The following is a 26,861-nucleotide window of genomic DNA, read 5'->3' as shown; positions in this document are numbered from 1 at the left end:
CACTCCTAGGCCTTTCCTGTCCCATCTTCACCATAAGACCTATCTGTGATGGTGTGACGTAAAGAAAAAAAGAAAGAAAAAAAGAAAATATGGAAAGGCTATTATCGTGTAAATTTATAGTGAGAAGATTATAATTTCTCTACTGGCGCCTGAAGCGTTTTCATCATACGTATAGTACGGTTAAGTTAGGATAGGTGACGCTGTTTGAATAAGATAACTGAAACGTGTCACAAAATGCGATTGATCATCTTTGGTATGGTATAGTTTTCTCACTATGTGCATTTGCAAGCTCTCTCGTAGACATTATTATTTATAAATTATTATTTATAAATTTCATTTTCCGTATTGACAGATTCAAAGTATAGATAAGAAATGTGTTTTTCCACCGAGCCAAAACCGGTACTAGTTTAATCTATTAAAATAAATTGTGTATTGAATGGTGGAAAAACACATTTCTTATCTATACTTCTCTCGTAGACTTTCGAAGGCGATGTTGGAGTTGGTTAGTAATACCTGTCGACTGCTATTCTCTAAAGAAAAATCAAAATGAAAGAGGATAACACGTTTTCGTAATAAATGCGTAAATAATGTGGCCGATAGTAGTTGTTAACTTGTTAAAATTAAAGGCTGAAGTAAATGATCGCTTAATTTTAATGTTATATACTGAAATTAAGTAAGAATATGTTACACCTCAAGATATGGCAGAGTATGTCACTGATTTCAGAGGATAGTTCAGATTTTCTTGCGTCTAGTTAAATTTCGGAAAGGCTATTCACATGTAAATTTTTAGCGAGGAAGTTATCATTTCTCTATATGCGTTTCAGATATGTTTTCATGATACATATACAGTTAGGTTTGGTGTTGCTGTTTGAAGAAGAAAACTAAAATGTTTGCCACAGAAGCCTCTGGAGTGATACCGTATTTCTCTGAATCCAAGACGATGTTTTTTCCTCAGAATCTCATGTGAAAAATCAAGGGTTGTCTTGCATTCGCAGCCTAACAGTAACGAATACCACTGGCAACTGCCGCGGTAACCACGCTGCTGCTTTTCACCCCCCCCCCCGCATGCGCACGCACACACAAAACTCTTGGACAATAAACAACCGCCTTTTTATTATACGTCGATAGCCGGTTGTACAGTGCCTGTGTGTAACGTCACTGTATCTCGGGAAATAATGAAGAGAGAATGACATTCTATTGGCCTCTACAGAAACGTTTCTCAAATCTGCAGAATGGCATCAAACAACGAGCCTTCAAATTCTGAGAAAGGCCACGTCTATTCATTGGCATAGTTATAATGCGTCTGTTGTAACTGACGCTTAGTAAAATGAAGTTTTATAGACAGCAGGAACATTTTCGTGATGGATAGTCATATTGTAAAGATAAGTGGAACAGGTATCACCGGCAAATTATCAACAGGTTCTCGTCGATATTATGATGCCAGTTTTAAGTTAATGGTTATTAAGCACTCGGAAATGTAGAATAATTGTGCAGCTGCAAGAAAATACGGCATAGGCCTAACTAAAGCCAATATTTGATGTTAGCATGAAGACAAAGATAGCTAAAGAAATGGATACTATACAAAAAAAGCATTCAGTGGTCCACAACAAGGACGCTTTAAAGAAGTCGAAGATGGAATTGTGAGGTATGTTCATGAAAAGCTCAAGGGCAGAATGGCCATACCGTGGCACAATAAATTCGTTTGTTGACGTTCAACGTCTGCGTTTTAGGCCTATATATCGTCAGCCGCTGAAGTTGGCCAAACCCAGCAAGCGAGATGTGCGTGTAGCGGTAGCCAGTTATATTTGACGCTGAGTAAGAGTAACAGTTTTATAGACAGTAAGCATATTTTCAGGATGGAGCATCGTATTGTAGAGACGCACGGAATAGGTATTGCCAGCAAATTTTCAATGGGTTCTCTTCGGTATTATGATGCCAATTTTAAGTTAATGGTCATTAAACTCGTGAAAGTAAAGAATAATTGTGCAGCCGTAATAAAAAAAACAAAAAACAAAAAAATAAAAAAACCCAGCATAACAAAAGCCAGTGTTCGGCATCTAAGAATGTTTACTGTACAACAAATGCATTCTTATGGCTTTACAAATCCCTTGTTGAGCTTGATTTAAATTTTTTGAAGAAGTGGGTTTCGTCATGGATTCGGAGAAAAACTGTACTATAATTTTTTCAGAATGAAATTAAACACACACTTTCATAAAAAATAACAAACAAGTAATCCGTTGTATGGATATCATCCACGGAAACACAAGTTTTGAACAAACTGATTGCCGTTTCATACTGATTTTAGTGTGTATAGGGGTTTTTTCGACTCATACAAAAATCAGGTGTGTAGCGGTAGCCAGTTATATTTGACGCTGAGTAAGAGTAACAGTTTTATAGACAGTAAGCATATTTTCAGGATGGAGCATCGTATTGTAGAGACGCACGGAATAGGTATTGCCAGCAAATTTTCAATGGGTTCTCTTCGGTATTATGATGCCAATTTTAAGTTAATGGTCATTAAACTCATTATTCTATTGTACCACCTATTCAATACATGCCACGTGCTACGTGGGTGAAATTTACATAATACTATGTACACTTCTTAGGAACATGTTTTGCCCCTTGTTAAGAGCATCCTCAGGCTGTAGGTAATTCGCTATAGCGAGTAAATTTTTCGCTGTTATGAAATCTCACTATAACGGACTTCTACTGTACTTGAATTTATTTACGATCTTAATTTATTTGTTATTATTCAGTCTGATAGTTGTTGTTTCAACCTTGAAGGTTGGCATCATTTCAGTCTTTTCAAATGAGATTTGTAGTCTGACTTTTGCTGCTATTTTTTTTTAGAGTTCTTCGATTTGGTGTTTAGCCTCTTCCACACTATTTGTGAGCAGCGCAAGGTCATCTGCTAATGTAATGCAATTGAGTCTGGTATTTTTGGCAATTTTGATGTTTGTTTGGCATTTCTTAGTCCACTCTCGCATGATTTTCTCCAGTGTGCAGTTAAATAGCAATGGTGAGAGACCGTCATCCTGTTGAAGACCAGTCCGGATTTCGAATGATTCAGACAAACTCCCCTCTGAATTTAACTTTTGACTTAGTGTTCTTAATGGTAATTCCAATAAGGTTGATAAGTTTGTGGTATAATCCAAATTCCTTGAGGATTTTAAGAAATGACTCACGATGGATACTGTCATACGCTTTCTTGAAGTCAATAAAAGTGATGACTAACTTTTTGTTGCTCACTCTTTGATGTTTCATGATCCACTTAAGACTGATGATTTGATCTGGACAACTTCTTCCAGTCGCAAGTGACAATTCTCATGGTTGGTCCGTATTGAAGCTGACTATAAGCATATTATCACAAAATAATTTATTCTATTGTACCACCTATTCAATACATGCTACGTGGGTGAAATTTACATAATACTATGTACACTTCTTAGGAACATGTTTCGCCCCTTGTTAAGAGCATCCTCAGGCTGTAGGTAACCTTAAGATCAAAAGTCAGAATCATTAACCAATGTTACAAGGAATACTCTGAAAATATGTTACACTTTAAAAACATCTTAAGTTAACATGCTACAATTATAACGTAGAAAAATGCCTATTACTAACCAATCATACAAGGAATACACTGAAAATAATATGTTACACTTTAAAATATCTTAACTCTTTCACTGCGCAAGTCGAAAAGTCGACTTACTTCCCTATAGCATTCGCTGTGGTAATCGACTTTTGTGGACTTGGTACTTTCCTGCTATAATTTCCGCGCGCTTCTTCAATAAAGGCCCATTTAATAATACAAACATCTATAGTCATGTATTCACTATGTACTAAGCATTGTTTGAAAACTTTGCCGCCAATACTGGACCTATGTTTATTTGTTATCTTTCACCCGCCCGCCCGCCAACATTCCTGTCAGCTGTCTGGCCGATAGCAGGCTTTACTGAGTAGCTATGAGCGCGCGGAACAACATTAGTAATGGAAGTGAAGAAATCTTCTATCTTTTAGTTGCCGATTCTGATTCAGACTGTTCGGTAAATTTGGACAATGAAACAAGTGATGATGTGCATAGTGATTGTTCGGAAGAAAGTGCCAACTGCACTAATGAAAGAATATTGTATAATAAGCTTTAAAAGAGGGCAATTAGTGCTCCTGACTTCAGAAATTCTGCCATAATGGGACTTCTACGAGAGTATCAGTGAAGTCGGCCGGCGAAACGAAGAAGAACTTCCGATTACATACCTCAAGCGCGCCTGACGGAAAGGCACTTTCTTGGGGAGCAGCAGGACAAGAGTCACAAACATAATTGTGTTGCTTGTTCCATATTACCAGAAAAATGTTCAAAGAAAGAAAGGGAGAAGAAGACAAACAAGAGAAAACAGACAGTATTTTTTGTAAGAATTACCCAGGACAGCCTGCAATGTGTCCAGTTCCATGTTCGGAGATGTATCACAGTAATGTGTGTTTCAAGGTCAAATGTCACTGCTAGTTTGCCAAAGTTGAGTTAAAAATGGTGCAATGGTGTTGAATGTCACTGACCTTGAAAAAAAATAAAGTTTCAGTTCATTTGGAAAATACGAAAAAAATTACATTTTTCTGTAAGTGTTCTGTTGAAAAATAGCGCAGCGAAAGAGTTAAGTTAACATGCTACAATTATAATATAGAAAAATGTCTATTACAAACTAAGAGTATTGAGAATAAATAGTGTCTGAACCCATGGGAAATAAATTTAAAAGAATGTAAATGAAAAATGAAAGAGATTTTTTTTTAACGAAAACCATGACTTTGCAGGTCTTGGGCTAGTAACAGTCGTGATATTGTAATCCTCTTTGGGTCTTTCACACACGACCGTTCGTAACGTCAGGACACAATTCAACAATTATGCACCAGCCTGAACTTGGATTTACGACACCGCTTTATGCGACAAAAAGCATACGATCATTTTTCAAATGTTACAGCATTTTAATCACGACACTCAACTTACCTAAATTATTCTCAATCTCTAGCTGTTGTTTATAACTATTGGACATTGTTTTCGAATCAATTTCAGATACAGAATTCTGTAACCACGTGATCTCTCCTGCTGCCTTGTAGTTCTTGAGCCAACCAATCGCTTTGATTACTTCATTGAAATCTAGTGGTATAACCTATTCTAGACATGTTTTATGTTTTGAATAAGTCTCAAATTCTAAGTATTCTTTTGGTTCCTCAGCATGTAGTAATTCTTTGAAGTGATCGGCTAGAATTTTGTCTTTCTCTTGATTATTGTGTGCTAGTTTCCCTTGTTTATTTTTTATCATGCGTGTGGGTGAAGTATACTCTGATTGATATTGTCTAAATTTCCTGTAATAGTCTCTTATCTGATGTTATTTGAATGACTCATTTATGATGTGTAGTTTTTCTTTTTGATGGTCTCTTTTGATTCGTCTAATTTCTTTGGCCACTTCTAGCAATGGTTAGTTCTTCTCGAGATTTTTCGGTTTTCTTTTGTTGGTCATTTACCCATACTTTGTGCCTTATCTGTATTGCCGTACCACATTCCTCATTCCACCAGGCATGCTTCTTTCTTTTTCTAATAGGAGCAATTTCTTCGGCAATGTTTTTCAGTTTTATCAATAATTGTTTCCAGTTTGTCGCTTATATTTGTTTTGGATGTCTCTGAATACAATGCATTATTTATTAAGTAGCTGGGGTCATATTTCCTCCTCCTAGTGGATTTCAGTGGGTTTTTTATTTCTTTCTTGGGGTTAACTTGATTTTTATTTTTTAAATATAGTGGTCTGAGTGGATGTCCACCCCACAAAGGACTTTGACATTATATCTTTGTGGTACTTTTTATCTATTGCTACAGGGTCTATCTGAAACTCACCCATTTAAACATTAGGGCATTTCCAGGTCATTAACTTATGTGGTTTTCTCTTAAATTTTGTGGTTTCAAGAATAAGCCCACGGTCTTTGCAAAGTTCAGTTAGTCTTTGACCATTCTTGTTTGTCAATTTATAAGGTGGCCATTTACCTACCACTGTGTGATACTTTATTTCTTGTCCAATTTTCGCGTTGAAATCTCCAAGCATTATTTTAACATGGTTATCAGGGATATTTGATATCAGTTGGTCAGAGCTAACCACACTACCCCAATAAATGCCGAGGTTACGTGTAGTATAATCTTTTACCTTTCACCCTGCCAAGGGCCTTAATGGCCTGTACGGAGATGACTGCTGTTTGCTTTTGCAAATACGTCAGCCTCATGCTGGTAGATTTACTGGCACGTAAAAGAAATCCTTTAGGACTAAATTCCAGCACCTTGGCTTCTCCGAAAATCATAAGAACACTTAGTGAGCCGTAAAGCCAGTAGAATTATTATTTAGAGGAAATTGGAAAAGGAAAATATAATACAGTAGGCTAAACTAAGGACAGGTCATGTCAAGTCATATATTATATATATATATATATATATATATATATCGACAGGAAGAACAAAAGGAACATAAAGTAGGATGAACAGAAATGGCAGGTCAGTGTGTGAAGAGGGAGCAACAGAAAGAGGGAACAAGGACAAACACAAACAGACCAGGACAATCTCCACATCTTCATACACTGTCATCTCTCCTCAGTCCCCGACGAGCTCGTTTATCTTGATGAGGGAAATGTGTAGGATATGTAGAGAGCCGAATACTGACCTGCGTATTTGTTTGTCCGACTTTTTGTTCCTTTCGTTGTTCTTCCTATTTGTCTGTCTGTATTTACAACTTGGATTGACACTTGTTTATTCCTTTCCAATACTAATGGTAGGGTCAGTGCGCAAAGAACGAAGGAAAGAAAGATGGGAGAAGGATAAACATGGAAACACAAAAATACAAGAACAGTCCCCGCCTGTCGCGGAGGATGCCGATGAAGAATACACCCATGGTATCCCCTGCCTGTCGTAAAATGTGACTAAAAGGGGCGACCAAGGGATGATTGAATTAGGACCATGAGACTACTTGTAATTAGTACCATCATGCATGGAGCTTGCAAGTAGTACCACTATGTTAGGTACACAATAGGTTTGTGATTAATGGCAACAGTGGGTGGATCACTATGGATTTACAGTACCTGTGATTAATAGCACTATAAGTGGAACACCACGGGCTTATTTTGTCTGTAATTAGTACCATTACGTGAGAAACACCATGGGTCTGGGCATTGCCTGTGATTAGTACCCACTATGTGAGAAACACCGCGGGATAGTAAAAGTCCCTGTGATTAGTACACATAGGTTTGCATTGCCTGTAAGTTTAAAGATAAAAATTTCATTGTTCCGTATTGAAATTATTGATGTAAAAAATTAAATAATTGAAAAGGAGGTTCAACCTATTCAATACTTAAAAGAAAGAAATGTAGTAATTACATTCTTATTTAAATGGGACCGGTTTCGACCTTAGTCCAGGTCATCATCAGCCGTAAAAACATGTACAATGTTTATGAATATTGGAGGTCAGTTTCACACTCTGATAGACACAAAGACACGACACCACATTCTGTCATGCACAAAGTCACAACACTATCAACTAATATACGAAGATCAAAAATAAATTGAAGTCGCAGACGAATAGACTTGTAGTAGAAAGTCGCCAGCTCCTGGTGATCAGCGCGCCACATTCAAGGTCATGCGCTGCGGTCGAACGCCAAAGTAGAGTGGAGAATATTTTGAAGGACCAGAATTTGTCACGGTTGCGGGAAGTTAAGTACGTATATAAAAATATACGACGCAAATCAGTATAATTGAATGAGTACTTGTACTCCTGCTAAGTTCCCTCGTAATGATACTTACTGCTAGTACAGTAGAACCATGGTATTTGTCATGTTGCAGGACTTAGCAGGAGTACAAGTACTCATTCAATTATACTGATTTGCGTCGTATATTTTTATATACGTACTTAACTTCCCGTAACCATGACAAATTCTGGTCCTTCAAAATATTCTCCACTCGACTTTGGCGTTCGACCGCAGTGCATGACCTTGAATGTGCCGTGCTGATCACCAGGAGCTGGCGACTTTCTACTACAAGTCTATTCGTCTGCGACTTCAATTTATTTTTGATCTTCGTATATTAGTTGATAGTGTTGTGACTTTGTGCATGACAGAATGTGGTGTCGTGTCTTTGTGCCTATCAGATTGTGAAACTGACCTCCAATATTCATAAACATTGTACATGTTTTTACGGCTGATGATGACCTGGACTAAGGTCGAAACCGGTCCCATTTAAATAAGAATGTAATTACTACATTTCTTTCTTTGAAGTATTGAATAGGTTGAACCTCCTTTTCAATTATTGCCTGTAAGTGGCGCTGCAATGTGCGAAACACCTTAAGTCTGCGTTACACGTGCGTATTACATTACCTGTGAGTAGTACCATAATGTGTGGAATACTGCGAGTCTGTGCTACTTTTGATTAGTACTGCAACATGACAAATACCATGGTTCTACTGTACTAGCAGTAAGTATCATTACGAGGGGCCGATGACCTGGATTTTAGACCCCTTTAGACAACAAGCATCAGTGATTCAGGATTGTGCTTTAGAAGCAGACCCTTGGTCAGTAATACTATTGTGTTACGCTAGTTTCTGGGAATGTGGGGCATTGTGGGTCGGATCCACTGATTATTTTAAATTCATATTCATCCATACATTCTTCATCATCATATTTTGAATTCTGGTCAGTGGATGATTTTGGACTTTTAAATTGTCATTAAATTTTGTATCATTTTGTACCATTAGGGGCCGATGACCTTTATGTTAGGCCCCTTTAAACATTAAGCATCATCATCATCATCATCATCATCACATCATCATCAAGGACAATGTCCACATCTTCATTCACTGTTGTCTCTCCTCATCAATCCAAGTCCTTCTACATTAATTTCTTCTCAGCCCTGATTGAGCTCGTTTTTCTTCCCAGCTTTATTAGGAGGGCTGGCATCAGTACTTACTGAGGGGCCATCTTGATAGATCTTCAGTCTTGATGTAAAAAGTGTAGGATAAAAAGAAAACCATATAAGACAGGAGAAAGGAAGTTAACTAATAAGTACGAAATTAAGTGGTAAAATACTTATCGTAATATGGTGGTATATTTTTCTTTCAGAACCTCTCAATATAAAGGATCTCTCTCATTTTTCAAACCCAGGCAAGAAAAAGGAAGCAAGATGTGATCTGGCATGGAAATCAGACAATTCAATGGTCGCCATAGGGAATGACGATGGGTGAGTACTGTAGAGAATGATGCTCAGGCATGTATTCCTAATAGAAAATGTATAACTGGAGTTTCTTTTTGCATCCTTTGAAATCTTACCTTCTACTGTAGGTCTTATTGAATTTAAAGTTGCACACACAAAATATTAAGAAGTTATCAGTAATATATTTGGCAGTTAAGGGAATTGTCTTTGTCCATTGTATTCTTGGGTTGATAGTTGTGCATGTCAACATCAGACATTGAACATGTTATGTTTTGAATAGCTGGCTCTAGTTATATGTGCTGGCAATAAAGATAACAGAACTGTACATGTACTGGAGGGTACAGTTTACTCACTTTTTATTTTTGTTTATTTGCTCGACTCAAATGTTGGTAGATATAGGACTTGGGGTCTTAACCACATTACAATAACAAATAATAATAATAATAATTGTTACGGAGATATCCGTGGTAGTTAGAGGTGAAAGAAGGTGCGGGCTGGAATAAGTCTCAACTACAAAATTAAAGTTAATTTAAAACTTTAACAAAGGTTATAATTTCAAAACTTAACAGTGGTGCCATAGAATTTGGAAACTTAACAAGTCAACAACAAGCCAAAATCAGGTACCAAGAAATTATAAGTGTTAGGGGATAATACAAGATCTGGGCTTCTAGCCCCACAATTACAATCTTTGAGCTATGAGCCCAACTTTACCAATGTACCCAGTTCACATAAAGGGGCAGAAAACCCCAATCATGCCAAAGGAGCACTTGCTCCCAATTACCATGTTGAGCCTCCTAGAGGCACGTTTCACACACAAGAAAGAGCAGATGCGCTCTCAAAGTCTTCAAGCCTATTTAAGAGGCCATACACTGACTTTGCATTAACTGCTCTCAAGGCACACATACAGTGAAACAGGGGTATCTAATACCCAATCTACTGGGCCTTCGCAGGAAGGAAAACAAAACGGGTTAAGTAAATGGCCCAAGATACAAAATTGAATGGAGGCGATAACTTGCACTCCTACACCAAATTTTTGTCTAAAACCTATGTGGCGCTAGGCCGATCATACAGGGGCTAATCCCAAGCTAGGGAGGTGACACGTATGAGAAAACTTTACTACATTAAAGAAGAGAAGAATGGTTATGAAAACGTAGTCACCTCCTTTTTCAAAAATGAAGGGGAGTTCGAGAGGGTGAAGCACTCTCTATCCCCGCTTTACAGATTTACATAATTTATAGATTTTACATAGACAGAAAAGAATTTACATTTTAAAAAGGTAGGTTACATACTAAAGGTTTCGAACCCTCCCCGAGAGTTAAACCGCTGAGCTAGCAAGAAATGAAGATGTTAACAGGCCATTACCTTGTAGAAGAACAGCTGCTTGAAGAAAGAGGCGCTTCCCGCCCCCTGCTACATATTCACACGGTAAGAGAGATGTTACTGAAGTGGCACCGAGACAAAGAAAATCTGCAGTTTATATACCCTCGTGGAACATTCGAGACCTTTCAGGAATGAGTAGACACACCCTTTCGTTTTTATTGGATAACAGCAAAAAGTAATACACAAGACGAGGAAGAAACACCTTATTGGTGGAAAATTAATTACGTAAATTCCCGATTGGTTACATTCAAAACGGCCAACCCACAAACCACAGAACAAAATTTAGTAAAAATAAAACTTAGGAATACAATATTTCTTCAAGAAAGTTCATTCCATTGCACCAGAGTGTGTTACCATAGTTTTGGGCAGTGACATCTGTTAGAGATTGTCCACACCTCTTAATCGTTGAAAAGCAAGAGGCAAATAAAAAAACACTCAGTGGCATCTTCTGAATAACCGTGGAATTAGTTCAGTAATTAAAGTTCCAAGTTTCTTCAGTAGAGAAGTTTCAATTGGCGCAATATTTGAATTAGCGGCGTGGAGGTGTACCGCCCGGTACAATAATAATAATAATAATAATAATAATAATAATAATAATAATAATAATAATAATAATAATAATAATAATAACACCCGTGTGGGGATTTACCGGTTACTTCCATCGGGCACGTCCCATTGGAATTGGGGAAGCTCGCTGGCTCTGCCGCCAGCAGAGTCAGAGGGTAGTAGGGAAATAAAATACCACTGTGAAAAAAAAAACTGGTCCCTTGCCAGGGTTACGGCGAAGACTGGTAAATGACCAGAAGCCAGAAAACATCTTGAGGCAACCTCTAGGGCTAACAACCCTAGTTGTAAAAGGATGGGTACCTGTCCAAAGCAAAGTCAAAAAGCATGATGGCACAACATTTCAAGAAACATACCCCAGGGGGTAAATCTTCGGATAAATCCCTCGTCGTGAACGCCATGGCGCGCGAGGCTCGTTCGGATTCTGGGGGAGACTCGACATCATGCAAGAGACGAGTCGGAGCATCTCGGTGTACCCCGAAGAGTCAAAAACTCAGGCCAAAATCTAAAACCTTTCTAGCAACTTTCAACATAAATTCACTTACATAAACTGGCAAGCTGAAAACCCTCACCAAAGCTCTTCACGAAAATCAGATATCCATAATGGCCCTATAGGAAACAAGGTACCCAGATGAAGAGATTTTTGAATCCGAAGGCTACCGATTTTTCAAGAGCAAAGCGCAAAGAGCAATCCTCAACGGAGCTGTGATGCTTGGAACCTCGTTTGCTGTTAGAACCAAGATCCTTAAATCGGTTGCAAATTTCGAACCTGTGAATGACAGATTGTCTATACTCACAATTAAATGCGCAAACAAAACCTACGCCCTAGTTAACGCACATGCTCCTACAAACGATAAGAACAAGTCTGATCCAGACGAAGTTGATAATTTCTGGGACCTACTGGATGAAAAATTAAACAAAATCCCCAACACCATGTCAACTTTCTTTTGGGTGACTTCAATGCCCAACTAGGTCGTGAACAAAAGTACAAGAAAGTTATAGGAAATTACCCTGCTCACAAAAGAACCAATCCCAACGGCAAAAGACTGGTGTCCATTTGCGAAAATCACAACCTGCAGGTCATGTCGACCCACTTTTGCCATCTACCCAGAAAGCAAATGACTTGGCGTTCTCCCGTTCAAGCTCTCGGAGAGTTCCAAATTGATCATGTTGCAGTCTCCAGGAGAAACAGCCCTTAGATTATGAATGTCAAGGTAAAGAAAGGCATCAGTGTGGCCTCAGATCATTATATGTCTCTTATCAAATTCAAACCAATTCCCGCAAACACAAGGAAGACAACCAAACAGATCACACGCTTCGACAATGATAAACTTTGGCAAAGGGTCGAGGAGTTCCAGCCAGGAGAAGGCTAGACCAAATGACTGTGACTTTAACAACGCCAAAAGTCTCCTTGTTGAGGCTGCCAAAGACGTTGCAGAAATCAAGAGAAGCAAAAAGCATGCCTGGTGGAATGGTACCTGCAAATCAGTCCTCCAAGAAAGACTCAATGCGTGGAAACAGTACTACTCTACAAAATCAGAAAATGATTGGGAAACCTGCAAAACCCAACGTGCCCAAGCAGCTAGGGTGTTCAGAACTGAGAAACGTAAATACGAAAAATCTCTCATTGAAAAGATAGAACAAAACTTTAGGAAGAATGAAAGCAGAGAGTACTACAGAGCCTTCAAACGCAAACTCACTGGCTATAAACCACCATCTCTATGCTTTGAGCGAGAGGACGGCACACTGGCGACGTCAAATGAAGAAAATTGCAGCATTCTGGCAGATTACTTCAAGAATTTACTTAATTGCTGTAAACCGCAAAGCGCCATTGAGACCAAGGTACCCTTACTCAGGTACCCAGATTCCAGACCACCCGACAGAGATGAAATAAAGCGCCACATTGCCCGTCTCAAAAATAACAAAGCGCCGGGGGAAGACTCGGTAGTAGCAGAACTATGGAAATATGCCCCAGAGGAATCACTTGATATCTTGCAAAAGCAAATAGAAGAAATTTGGAACAAGGAGACCCTACCCGAAGATTGGAAAATAGCTTTGATCCATCCATTACACAAAAAAGGCAGCATGAAGAACATCAACAACTACAGAGGAATATCTTTGCTACCCGTGACTTATAAAATTCCATCACTTGCCATCCTGGAGCGTTTGGAAGCACAAGTCGAACATCAAATAGGTGAATACCAAGGAGGGTTCAGAAAAGGTCGCTCAACAGCTGAACAGATCCAAAATCTCAAAACGATCATCAGATATTGTACACTAAGGTCCAAGCAGTGTGTGTCCATCTTTGTGGACTTTAAGAAAGCGTACGACTCCATTGACCGGGAAGTTCTGCTAAACATCTTAAATGAATTTGGAGTTGATTTGAAACTGCTGGCATTAATTAGAGCCACCCTGACCGATACAAAATCCAAGGTGAAGTTCCACGGATGTCTCTCGCATTCCTTTGACATCAAAACAGGAGTCCGACAAGGTGATGGGCTATCCCCGATACTCTTCAACTGTGTTCTTGGAAAGATCATCAGAACGTGGCAGGTGAGATTACAGGAAACCAACTACAGTCCATTGAGAATAGGAACCAAATCCAAGGGGATCGCAACAGACTGCTTAGCATTTGCCGATGATATTGCTGGTCTCTCAAACGACATAGAAACCGCTAGAGCTCAAGTTGAAATTTTAAAGGAAATTGCCGAACAAACTGGTTTGCAGATATCGTTTGAGAAAACAGAAGTAATGACTAACATCAAAGAGGCTCCACCAAAACTCCATACAAAATACGGGGACATCACCCGAGTAGACAAATTCAAATGCCTGGGTGAGATCATCATGAAAAATGGACTGGACAAAGAAGCACTTCAGGAGCGAGTACGCAAACTGGAAATAGCCTACCAAACATCTCGCACAATCTACAACAAAATTGCCTTTCCCAAAACACCAAGATTCGTCACTATGAAACAGTTCTGAAGCCAGTAGTTTATATAATATATGCAGCCGAAACCCTGTTTCTAAATGCCAACAAAGGACTCCTTGAAGAACTGGAGAAAAGAGAACGCAAAATTGTGAGAGGAATCTTGGGATCAAAGTACAGAAATGGAATCCATCAAAAGAGATCCAACAAGGAAGTCTACAGCAAAATAGAGAAAATTACCGACACAATCAGAAAAAGACGGGCACGATTTTAATAATAATAATAATAATATTTGTTTTACGTCCCACTGACTACTTTTTAAGGTCTTCAGAAACGCCGAGGTGCCGGAATTTAGTCCCACAGGAATTCTTTTACATGCCAGTAAATCTACCGACACGAGGCTGTCGTATTTGAGCACCTTCAAATACCACCGGACTGAGCCAGGATCGAACCTGCCAAGTTGGGGTCAGAAGGCCAGCGCCTTAACTGTCTGAGCCACTCAGCCCGGCAAGGGCACGATTTTACGGTCATCTGAAAAGAATGGACGGAAGAAAGTTAACTAAAGAAATCTTTCACTTTTTTGATTCAAACCCCAAAACCACAATTCCCTGGTTTAGAAATACCAAAGAAGACCTGCAAATGCTACATATCTCAGCTGAAGACGCCCTTAACAGAGATCTCTTCCGCAAGAAAATATTGACGAACGGGCTAAACCGAGACGAGCAACTGAAGAGAAGACACGGTGCCCCTTGGACAGAGGAGCGTAAGCAGGCCCACTCACAAAGAATGAAGGAAATTTGGGCTCTAAAGAAGGCCAAGTTCAGTGTCAAATGGAACAAGACTTAACGTGGTCCTTGATGGCCCCACCGAATTTTATATAATAATAATAATAATAATAATAATAATAATAATAATAATAATAATAATAATATTTTTTTTTTTTTTTTGCGAGGGAGTGTGGAAAATCTTTCATAAGACGCTTGTGAGGGTCCGCACTCAACAAGTGTGTGGAGATTCTTACCCACTGAAAACCACACTCCCTTTTCCCACGATGTTTATCTCCGCCTCGGAAACCGCTCTCGCATTACTTTAGGACGGATGTTGTGCTTAATGCATCTTGTGCTTCATCTTCCTTCTTCTGCTTTACTGTCATAATCGTCCAGGTCCTTCTTCTTCTGACGCAGAATATTTTCTACGTAGACTGCCACCAGGTCCCAAGATTCTTGACTTAGTAGCGTTACTGACATGATCCCTCCTGGCGTCAATTCTCCCTGCATAACTTCTAAGCATCTTCTTTGTGGCAGCCAATGAACACACACACAAAGAAAGTATGTAATGCGTCATCGATATCACCGCAGTATATGCACACCGGACTGGTTGCTAGCCCTAGCCTATGAAGAAATTTTCGGAAGTATCCATGACCTGTCAAGAACTGTGCGAGATAGTAGTTCACTTCACCATGATTTCGGCCAACCCATACGCCCAGAGAAGGTATCAGTCTTTTCGTCCATTTCCCTCTAGAGTCATCTTCCCATCTTGTTTGCCATCATTGCATTCTGCGACTAAGAGCCAAAGCCTTTGCCCTTTTCCTTCCTAGCTTTTCTTGTGTGAACCAAATTTCTTGTCTTTCGAAGGCCAACAAGTCAATAGGAGCTACTGCTGCTACTACTAGAATTGCAGGTTCTGATACTGTGCGATATGCGCATGCAATTCGTAATGCTGCTCTCCATTGTACAGCCGCAATTCTTGTCCGATATTTCGCAGTTTTTAACGATTCAGCCCAAATTTCCGAACCGTATAGCAGTATTGATTGAACAGTCGACATGAGAAGTCGCCTTTTACTAGATTTCGGCCCCTTGATATTTCCCATGAGTCTGCTCAGTGCAGTCATGGTTTTCGTTGCCTTTTCTGTTACCCGTTGGATGTGGTCCCGATATGTAAGCTTAGTGTCAAGCGTTACACCAAGATATTTTGTGCTCCTAGTTGTTTCGATGGCTGTCTGCCCGATCTGCATCGGTACAACAGGATTAATCCTTTTCATCGTCAGGAGGACAATTTCCGTTTTATGATCTGCGAGTTCTAACTTGTGATTTATTATCCATTCTTTGACACGTCGCATCACCTGATTCAATTTAAATTGAGCCAGCTCTAGGTTACGGGTTACTATCACAGCAGCCACATCATCAGCATAACCCACAAGTTTTACATCTTCTGGCATCTCCAGCCTAACAAACCATCATACATGATATTCCAAAGGTGTGGTCCAAGAATTGAGCCCTGCGCTGCCCCAGCTGTGAGCCGTTTTCTTCTCTGACCATCTTCCGTGTTGTATAACAATGTACGGTCTTTCAAATAGTCTCGCAGTGTATACATGAGATATTCTGGTAGCTTGAAAGTTTCTTGTAGAGCTTCCAAAATATCACTCCATCTTGCCGAGTTGAAATCATTTTTAACATCTAGAGTCGTAAGAAGCGTCAGCTTTCTAGAGTAATGATTACCCATTTGAGCTCGTTCTGCTGTCTTCACCACTTCCTTCACAGCATCTAGCGTTGAGTGACCTCTTCGAAATCCATGTTGTTAGTCAGATAGGTCGCCAGCTAATCGGACTGCTGCTAGTATTCTCGGTTGTACTAGCTTCTCTAAACCTTTCCCGGCGGTGTCCAGCATACATAGAGGTCTGTAACCCCCAGATAACAACAACAACAACAACAGCAGCAACAGCAGCAACAACAACAACAGACCGTAATGGGATACATGGCCCAATACTTGGAAGGAAGATGATGATGATCATCCAGGAACCTATACACGTGCTTCATTGACTAAAGGCTTTTGATTCAGTACCACACACTTGGCTCATACATGTTCTGGAACTATATAAAGTTGACCCCTCAATTATTCACTTCCTGAAGATGGTAAAGGCAGACTGGAACACCTCACTTCACGTTTCTCTAAGAAACTGCAGTGTTGTAACAAGACCCATACCAATACGACGAGGGATCTTCCAAGGGGACTCGCTGAGTCCATTATAGTTCTGCATGGCATTTAATCCACTGTCGTACCTATTGAACGTAAGTGGGTATGTATTTAGCATTAAGAAGAAGCAAGAAGAGCTATTCAAAATCATACACTTACTCTATATGTATGACATTAAGCTCTGTGCCTCTACCAAACCCCATCTCCAACATCTCTTCTCAATTACCAAGACGTTTTCTTCAGATATAGGCATGCGGTTTGGATTAGACAAATGCAGAACTCAAACTGTCATCAGAGGATCTTCCTCAGCACGAGGGACAACTTCTAGTTTAAACGACGAATCCTTACAACAGCTGGAGGAAGAAGAAATGTACAAATATCTTGGTTTTCATCAGAGCACTCGTATGAAACATGCCGACATCAAGAGAAATGTCACGCAGCAATATATAACATGCCTCAACAAGGTACTATCATCAAAACTGACAGCTAAACATCTTACCGAAGCAGTCAATACGTACGCCGTACCACTGCTCACGTACTCCTTTGGTATCATAAAATGGACCCAAACAGAACTTCAGCAGTTACAAACGAAAACAGCTGTTTCACTCACCCAGTACCATATGCACCATCCTAAATCTGCAACCGAACGTCTTACACTCCCGAGATCAGAAGGTGGTAGGGGCTTCTTATCCATTGTCAATTTACACAGCAATCTGATATCAAGTCTAAGAGAATATTTCCACTCGAGAGCTGATACATCGTGTCTTCATCATGCTGTTTGCAGAGCTGATATAAACTATACACCTCTCAATCTGTCGTTGCCAGAAATGCCTGTTTCTACCCCACCTACAAAAGAGATGAATATGGCCACGTGGAAGCAAAAACCTCTTCACGGGAAATACCCCCATGAACTGGATCAGCCTCATATCGACAAACCTGCATCGCATGCTTGGCTGAACTACTCCGGTCTTTTCCTAGAAAAAGAAGGATTTGTTCTGGCCATCCAAGATCAAGTAATTGCTACACGGAACTACCGTAGATTTATCATGAATGATCCAACAGTTGTCTCAGACAACTGCCGCCGCTGTTCCAGAACTACAGAGAGCATACAGCATGTCATCTCTGGCTGCCCACACTTGGCCAACACCGATTATAAGCACCGACATGATCAGGTAGCAAAAATCATTCACCTGAAACTTTCTGTAAAATGTGGATTTCTTCAGTCATCAGACTATCTGCAATATGACACACATCCAAAAAATAGGATACCTTTAGAAAAGGTTACACCGCCCGTTTATAATGAAGTACGAGCAGCAATTGATTCCCTTAAAAATTATAAAGCACCGGGAGAGAACCAAATCGTCGCAGAGGTATGGAAGAATGCTAATGACCAAACCGTTCAGAATCTACATAAACATCTTATAGATATTTGGAATACTGCTACAATGCCTGAAGAGTGGAATATGGCAATAATTCAACCATTGCATAAAAAGGGCGATAGAACTGATCCAAATAATTATCGGGGAGTATCATTATTGGATATTACATATAAGATTTTATCTAAGATTATCTATAACAGAATACAGGGTCATCTTGACTGTGAACTAGGGGAATATCAAGGTGGATTTCGTCCAGGAAGAAGCTGCCCTGACCAAATCATCAGTTTAAAATGGATTATGAAACATCATAGATCTAGAAACAAAAATTTAGTTATTACTTTTGTTGATTTTCAAAAGGCGCATGATAGTATACATCGTGAATCACTGTTGAATGTCCTTCAGGAATTTGGTCTACATTCCAAACTTATTAGCCTGATTGGTATGACTCTTAAGAATACTCAATCTAAAGTTAGATTCAGAAATGAGTTATCTAAATCATTTGCAATTACAACAGGCCTCCGCCAGGGAGATGGACTTTCGCCATTATTGTTCAATTGTGTATTGGAAAAGGTCATGCGAGAGTGGACTAAGGTATGTCCTCCAAAAGTCAAAATTGGAAAAAATATCAAACTAAATTGCTTGGCATTCGCGGATGATCTTGTGATACTGGCAAATGGTTTCGAAGAGGCTAAAGTTCAATTGGTAGAACTTGCAAATGTAGCGAAAAAAGTTGGATTGCAAATTTCGTATGATAAAACAAAAATAATGCCTACTTTCAGAACTTTAAATTCAGAGCTATTATTAAATAATAATAAACGAATTGAAATTGTAAGTACATTTAAATATTTGGTTGAAAATCTCACTTGGAATTGCAATGAAAAACCATCAATAGAGAGCAGAATATATCAACTGAAGCAGGCACAACGGATAACTTGGCCTACATACAAAAAGAAATGTCTTTCGATTAATGCTAAATTTAGGCATTATAACTCTGTTATTAAACCAGAAGCAACTTATGCTTGTGAAACATTATTTAAACTCGATACTAGATCAACAACAGAACGCTTACAACGAGTTGATCGAAGGATACTCAGGACGATCATAAACAAGAAACATCAGGTGGATGGACAGTGGAAATTGTTGCCGAATGAGGTTATCTATCGGGAAAGTGAGTCCATCACAGACACGATGAGGGTGTAAACTCTGTAAATAAATAAAATAATAATAACAATAATAATAATCACCACCACCACCACCACTGATCAACTCCAACTGCCTGGGTATAGTGTACGAGCCCTCTGTCGGTCCATGAAACATTCTTCTTGCACAACCTTCTCCCAGTCTTGTCCTCTCTTCTCTACATCCTTCACTAAATAAATCCATTTTACTCTAGGTCTGCCCACTGGTCTTATTCCTTTTACTTCTTTTCATGTTCCCTTCTTGCATTCATGTTGGCACTCATTATTTGGTCAAACCACTTCAGTGTGCTTTTAAAGATCTTTTGTAGTAGAAAGTGTCATATAGCAGCAGCAGCAGCAGCAGCAGCAACAACAACAACAACAACAACAACAACAACAACAACTTTATTCATTTTATATTTTATGGCCTTCATTGTCCACTTCAGGCAATTATACAATGGATTTTTCGATTTTCTCTCAGCCCACTACTTGTTCATTCTCTCAGATCTTGATTTTCTCTCCTCATCTGAAATCACTTTTCTCATGGTTTGTCTGTTGATCTTGGTCTGTAGTCTGGTGTCTATGTTTTCGAGTGTTTTGATTCTGTGGGTCTTGTTTTTTAAATCCTCTACTGTGATTTGTAGTTCTTTCATATCTTCTTTGATTTCTGTAATTCACTTAACCTTTAGCACTCATGCGGTGGGCCATGCCCGACAACGAGAATATCCCGCATAGATCCTACGTTGGGCAATGCTGGACATGATTTTCTTCCCTATATAACTCCTTTGTCGGGTTACGCATATCTGAATTACAGGTACAGTGAGCTACTGCCATCTTTTGACAACAATTTGAAGCCATGTATATCTATAATATCTTTGAAATCAGGCTTTGTGCGCATTCTTTGAAGACCATGTGAGTTCGTAAACAGACGTTCTTTACCAACATGGCGTCGTTCGAGCAGCATGAGAAGGAAGTAGCCAGACTTTAGGTGAAAGTGACGTTGATTTCAGCAATAGTGAGAGTGATTTTCAATGAAGTGGTGAGGAAGATATTGCAGAATGAGACTGTGTTGGTGAATTGAGTGATGAAGATACCGACAATGAGAAAGGTATGCTAAATGGCAGTGCCGGTACCTCTACTGATGGCTGGAGGGAATATTGTGAAATGGACTTCAAAAGTACCCATTCACAGGTACGTCAGGTTATAATCTACTGTAAGGGACTAAACCTAACAGTGAACTTGACCTTTTCCAATTATTCATAATTGACGGGTTATTGTCAGAGATTGTGCGCGAGACTAACCAGTATGCCAGTGTAAACATTCAAAAGGTTACGCCCCTCAGACGTGAGTCTATTAGGAGGTCGTGGATAGATGTTACTCTTCCTGAATTCAAAGCACTTTTAGGCATAATCCTAAATATTTCAATGAACAGTAAGCCTGGAGTTCTACACAATGCACAATTGCAGACAAAAAGTCACTGTCTGAGATAATTTCAGGCTTAAAAATGCTGAACATTGCACCTGAATATTGTACTGTACTTGTATTATATTTATTTTGTGTTTGCTTTAGTTGATTTTTATAAATATGCTGACCATATGTTTGTGCTCTTATCCCTCTGCAAGCAGATTCTTAAATGGAGCTGGAGAGGCAGGAGTGTTCCAAGAAACGGAAGGCTAAGGGTTATTATTACTCTTACTGTTCCACAATTTTTCTATTATTATCCTGCTGATTCTAATTTAAGGTGTTCCAATTAGGTGACCAAAGAATGAGATTTTTTTTTTTTTCTTGATAGTGTGCATTACCGGTTCTAGACTGTTTCAATAGAAACTAGTCTCCAGTGTCCATTTTCTTGGTATTTTTTGTTTATACATATTCTGATTATTCTTCTTACTATTTATAGTATCCTGTCTAATGCTGCAGTATTAGTTGTTTTGAAAATGGTTTCACTAGCGTATGTTATTTCTGGTTGTATGAGCTTTATAACAACAGCAACATCAACATCAACATCAACAACTGGGTGGTCATTTAAAAAAATAGAATGTAAATGAAATAACCGGTAATATAAATATATTGTCGGAAGAGGCTTCCAACCTACATTTATGTAGGAAGGCTATCAAAAAGGATCCGGAGAAACATTCCGTACGTCTCCTTCCCGCCGGCTTCACTCCCCACGACATTTCCCCTACTTTTCCGTCCATTTCCCTTCTTTCATCTCACAGCCATACACATACACACTCAGTCAGCTGGCGGCGTAAGGGAAAAGCAAATTAAACATAACGAGACAGGTAAGCATTTTCATTGACCAAGCTCGATAGCTGTAGTTGCTTAAGTGCGGCCAGTATCCAGTATTTGGGAGATAGTGGGTTCGAACCCCACTGTCGGCAGCACTGAAGATGGTTTTCTGTGGTTTTCCATTTTCACACCAGGCAAATGCTGGGGCTGTACATTAATTAAGGCCAAGGATGCTTCCTTCCCACTCCTAGCCCTTTTGTTTCCTATCCTATCATTGCCACAAGACCTATCTGTGTTGATGCGACATAAAGAAGCTTGCATTTTCATTGTTCCTTAAACACTTCACCACCGTATATTTACAAAGTTTTTTCTTTATTTCCTTTTTAAAAACAAATTTTCTTTTCTTTCGTCACAGACTCCCTTCAACATCTTAAAACTTTAAAACAAAAAGTCAATCTCAACTTCGGTTATTCTTTACGAGTTTTCCCTGATCACAATTAAAATTAATAAAATTATGTAATGGTTCCACCTTTTCAATACATGTAAACTTAGTAATGTAAGGTTACATCAGTAGATGTTCATAAACGGTACTGGTTTCGACCCTAAATTCCGGGTCATCATCAGCCGTTCACTTAAAAACAGAAAAAGTCACATGTGTTATACTGCTTCACACAAACTTATGTCTGGTTTAAAAACTATATCTTGTACATTACACAATCACACACAATCAGCCAGTTCTATCAATAACTGATGTGGCCTCTTGAAGTCTGAAACTTAGGTAAGTATTTAGGAGTTGCCTCCACCTCCAGCGATCTTGTGCGATGTTTTGCCAATTAACTCCGGCAATTTTGCGGATGTCTTTGTCCCAGCGGTCCGGTGGCCTTCCTCGCGGTCTCAATTTATCTCTTGGGCTCCATTTGAGAACAACCTTAGTCCATCTGTCATCCCTTCTTCGGGCCACATGTCCTGCCCATTGCCACTTCAAGGTTGAAATTCTTGTTATGATCTCAACGACATTTGTGACTGCTCTTATGTCATGGGCCTTCTTTCCATCACTTCTGGTAAACCCAAGCATAGACCTCTCCATCCTCTCTGGGCAGTTCTTAGTTTCTGTTTAGTGAATTCATTCATTGTCCAGGGGCCTATTCCACGAACGAACTTTGCAAATTTTCACTTTGCACTTTTCAGTTTGTATTTTGTTCCACCATCACTTTTCAGATTTAGCTTGCAAAGTGAAAAGTGGAAAGTTAGGAATCTTTTCACTTTTCAAGCCTGTTATGTTCCTCCATTGGTACAGAAATGCAAAGTGAAAAGAAATGAAGTGAAAAGCTTTCATAAATCTTGCAAAGAGATGATTCCCTTTTCATCTGTTAATTAACAAGTATATACACTAGTTTCTTGGCGTAGAATTTGGTTTAGTGATATAAATACGTTATGAAGAGAGCTTTTGTTAGCATCAAGTGAGGACAGTGATGAAAAATCCAATAAGAGACCGTACAAAGACAGGATTAATTTTCATAACCTCACTTCGACGGACTTTCGCGAGTGATATTGTATTACCCCAAAACAGGCTGACTATATTCTTGAAATGATCGGTCATTTATTGAAACATGCAACAAAAAGAAGTAAATTCCTTTCCGAAAAAGAACAAATTCTTATATGCTTACATTGGTTAGTAAATGGTGCCCAGCTGCATGGTGTAGCAGCAATGCATGGGACATCAAAATCAATTATTTGCAGAACTGTTACCAAAGTCATAGATATTATAGTAAATGTAATATTTCCTAACAGTACGTTGGCCTGATAATCCACATAATATAGTGATGGGATTTCTAATGAAGAGTGAATTTCCTTCTGTGTGTGGATGTGTTGACGGTACTCTCGTTAACAATGATGTGTGTCATCATTTGATTTTTAAAGTTGCCAAAAAGGATGTCACGTTTCTCCTTGACAACTTCCATCACAGCCAGCTTCTTGTAATAACCTTTCTTTCCCATGATAAAATACTTTAAAGGTACCACAATTATACCGTGAAGTTCGCCGTGAAAAGTAAAGCATTAAAAATCATAGAGTATTAGGCCTATACAGTTTGCTTATGGAATAAACTCGATCGGATCACTCTTTCGCAAAGACTTTTCACGTTGCGAAAAAATTGAAAAGTACAACCCAGATCATGGTGGAACAGAAAGACTTTGCACTTTGCAAGAATTGAAAAGTGAAAAGTGCAAAGTTGAAAAGTTGCAAAGTTTGTTCGTGGAACAGGCCCCAGGTCTCACAGGCATATTGCGGCCAGTATCCAGTATTCGGGCGATAGTGGGTTCGAACCCCACTGTTGGCAGTCCTGCAGATGGTTTTCCGTGGTTTCCCATTTTCACACCAGGCAAATGCTGGGGCTGTACCTTAATTAAAGCCACGGACGCTTCCTTCCCACTCCTAACCCTTTCCTATTATATCGTCGCCATAAGACTTATCTGTGTTGATGCGACGTAAAGGAGCTTGAATTTTTATTGTTCCTTAAACACTTCACCACCGTATATTTACAAGGTTTTTTCTTTATTTCCTTTCTTAAAACACATTTTCAATTCTTTCATCACCAGACTCCCTTCAACACTTTAAAACTGAAACTTAAAACTAAACATTACTGGTTATTTATCTGTGCATTGTTTTTTCTGTTTTTAAGTGATCAGCTGATGATGACCCGGAATTTGGGGTCGAAACCAGTACCTTTTATGATCATCTAGTGATGTAACCTTACATTACTAAGTTTACATGTATTGAAAAGGTGGAACCATTACATAATATTATTAATTTTAATTGTGATCTCAGTTCAATACGGACCATAATGAAATTCTTATCTTTATATTTTCCCCAATAGTCGTATTTTAAACTTTTACATTGTAAGTCTATCTTCAAGATACTAAAAGTACATACTTCTCCAGCTTTTGAAGAAAGAAGATCCCTTATGTCAGATTTTTAATCTCAGACTCAAACATTGACTTGTTGAGGATTTAACCCAAAATGAAGGAACATTTTATCTCATCATCATCATCATCATCATCATCATCATCATCATCATCACCAGTGTTTTTTTAGTTTGTTTATGCCAATTTTTATATCTTTTTAGTTGAAGATGTTCCACATTAGGAATGAAACATGTATTTTTTTAATATTGTAATTAGATTTTAAGCTGGATTATGTTACATAATTACATAGACTAGCAATAAAAAACAAATAAGTATTGGAAGTGGGATTCTCCATTCAGCCTAACCTTAGTTGTGTTAATTAATACAAATAATATCTAAAGATATAAAATAAGAGTTTTGTCTGTACATTGCTCAGAATTTGAAAAGAATAGTATTTCTATATTGGTCATGTCCGCTGTGTCAAGGAAATGCGCTTTTTTACTTTTCCGTAATTTTTGTGTGTCTGTCTGTATGTATGTATGTACACGCATCACAAGAAAACGGCTGAAGAGAATTTAATGAAAATCAGTATGTAAAGTCGGGGTATGAGCCACTATAATCTAGGCTATACATCATTTCATTCACGCTGAGTGAAATGTAGTTTAGGGTAAGGCCTAAAATTTAATTCTCAAATATTTATATTATTAGTAGTCCTATCAATAAATACTACATAACTAAAGTTATATAGAATTAAATTTCCCATCATTGATGTGTTATACATTTTTACCGTACCGGCAATGATAACGCAGATATTCATGAATTTGTATTTTTGTTGCCAAGTTCATATCAACGTACAGCCACGAGAAAATGGTTTAACAGAATTTAATGAAAATCTGTATAGGCCTATAGAGTTGGGGAATAAGAAACTACAGTCTAAGCTATAAACAATTTTATACGCCCTGGATGAAATTGTAGTTTAGGGGAAGGAGTCTAAAATTTAATTTTTAAATACCTATGTTATTGGTCCTATCAAATGGTACTGCATAACAAAAGTTATAGACAATACAATTTGCGATCATTTATGTTTTATTCAGTTTTACCGTACCGACTCTGATAAGAGTGGTATTTCAGAGTCAGAAGAAAACTAAATGTGAAGGCCTACAATATCATCAGCGCATAACATTGAGCAACAATAACATTACATTAACCATTGTTTGTTGTGATGTTCTTGGTCTCTTATGCTGCCACTCAACTCCGATAGATTGAAGGCAGTGACAGTGAATAGGTTAAGTATGCCAGTTATCTTGTTTCAATAGCCTAATGCAAATTTTGCATTTTTTTCCCTCGGGAATACGATCATTTGCACAAATCACCATGTATATCATACACCGAAAATGTTCACACTTTTTTTTGTCAAAAAAGTGTGAGTTGTATGTGAGCAAATACGGTATTTCGTTTTATACGAAATGTTACAGTTAAAGGTGCTGGAGGTCGTAAAGAAAAGCAATATAGGAGTCTCACAGTTTAAAGCGTCCAGTTCCATTGCTGAATGGTCAGTGCAGTGCCCGGCGGTTCAGAGGGCCCTGGGTTCGATTCCCGGGTGGTTCGGAGATTTTAACCTTAAATGGTTAATTTCCTTGGCTCGGGGACTGGGTGATTGTGCTGTCCCCAACATCCCTGCAACTCGCACACCACACACAACACTATCCTCCACCACAATAACATGCAGTTACGTACACTTGGCAGATGCTGCCCACCGTCATCGGAGGGTCTGCCTCACAAGGGCTAGAAATAACAACATGAAATTAAAACAATTTAAAGCAAACAGAATAAGCAAGAATGTAGAGGACTCTCAATTTGGATTCAAAAATGCATTTGATACTCTAGAAGCGCTCTTTGGTATGACTTTCTTAAACATGAATGCTGGGAACAAGAAAAAGATTTGTATACTTATTTCATAGATTATGAAATGGCATTTGGCTGTGTCAAGCGTGAGATCATCAAGTTATTGCATCAAACTGGAATTGATGGAAACGACATACAAATTATTGAAAAATGCAGATGACACTATGATTCTTGTCAAAGACATTGAGATCTTAAAGC

General features: G+C 38.7%; 1 protein-coding gene across 3 annotated transcripts in view; it reads left to right on the top strand.

Moving 5' to 3' along the window:
- The window catches only part of LOC136857317 (gem-associated protein 5), a 310,853-nt gene that overhangs the window by 144,019 nt on the left and 139,973 nt on the right, over positions 1 to 26,861 (top strand). For all 3 annotated transcript variants that reach the window (XM_068225137.1, XM_067135896.2, XM_067135897.2), the window contains exon 11: positions 9,133 to 9,250. In XM_068225137.1, the coding sequence (XP_068081238.1) occupies positions 9,133 to 9,250 (118 nt within the window). The remainder of the gene's footprint in view (positions 1 to 9,132; positions 9,251 to 26,861) is intronic.

The sequence above is a fragment of the Anabrus simplex genome, chromosome 1, assembly GCF_040414725.1.
Source record: "Anabrus simplex isolate iqAnaSimp1 chromosome 1, ASM4041472v1, whole genome shotgun sequence".
Lineage (NCBI taxonomy): Eukaryota > Metazoa > Arthropoda > Insecta > Orthoptera > Tettigoniidae > Anabrus > Anabrus simplex.
The sequence above is the reverse complement of the archived record's forward strand: the minus strand, read 5'-3'. Positions and strand labels throughout refer to the sequence as shown.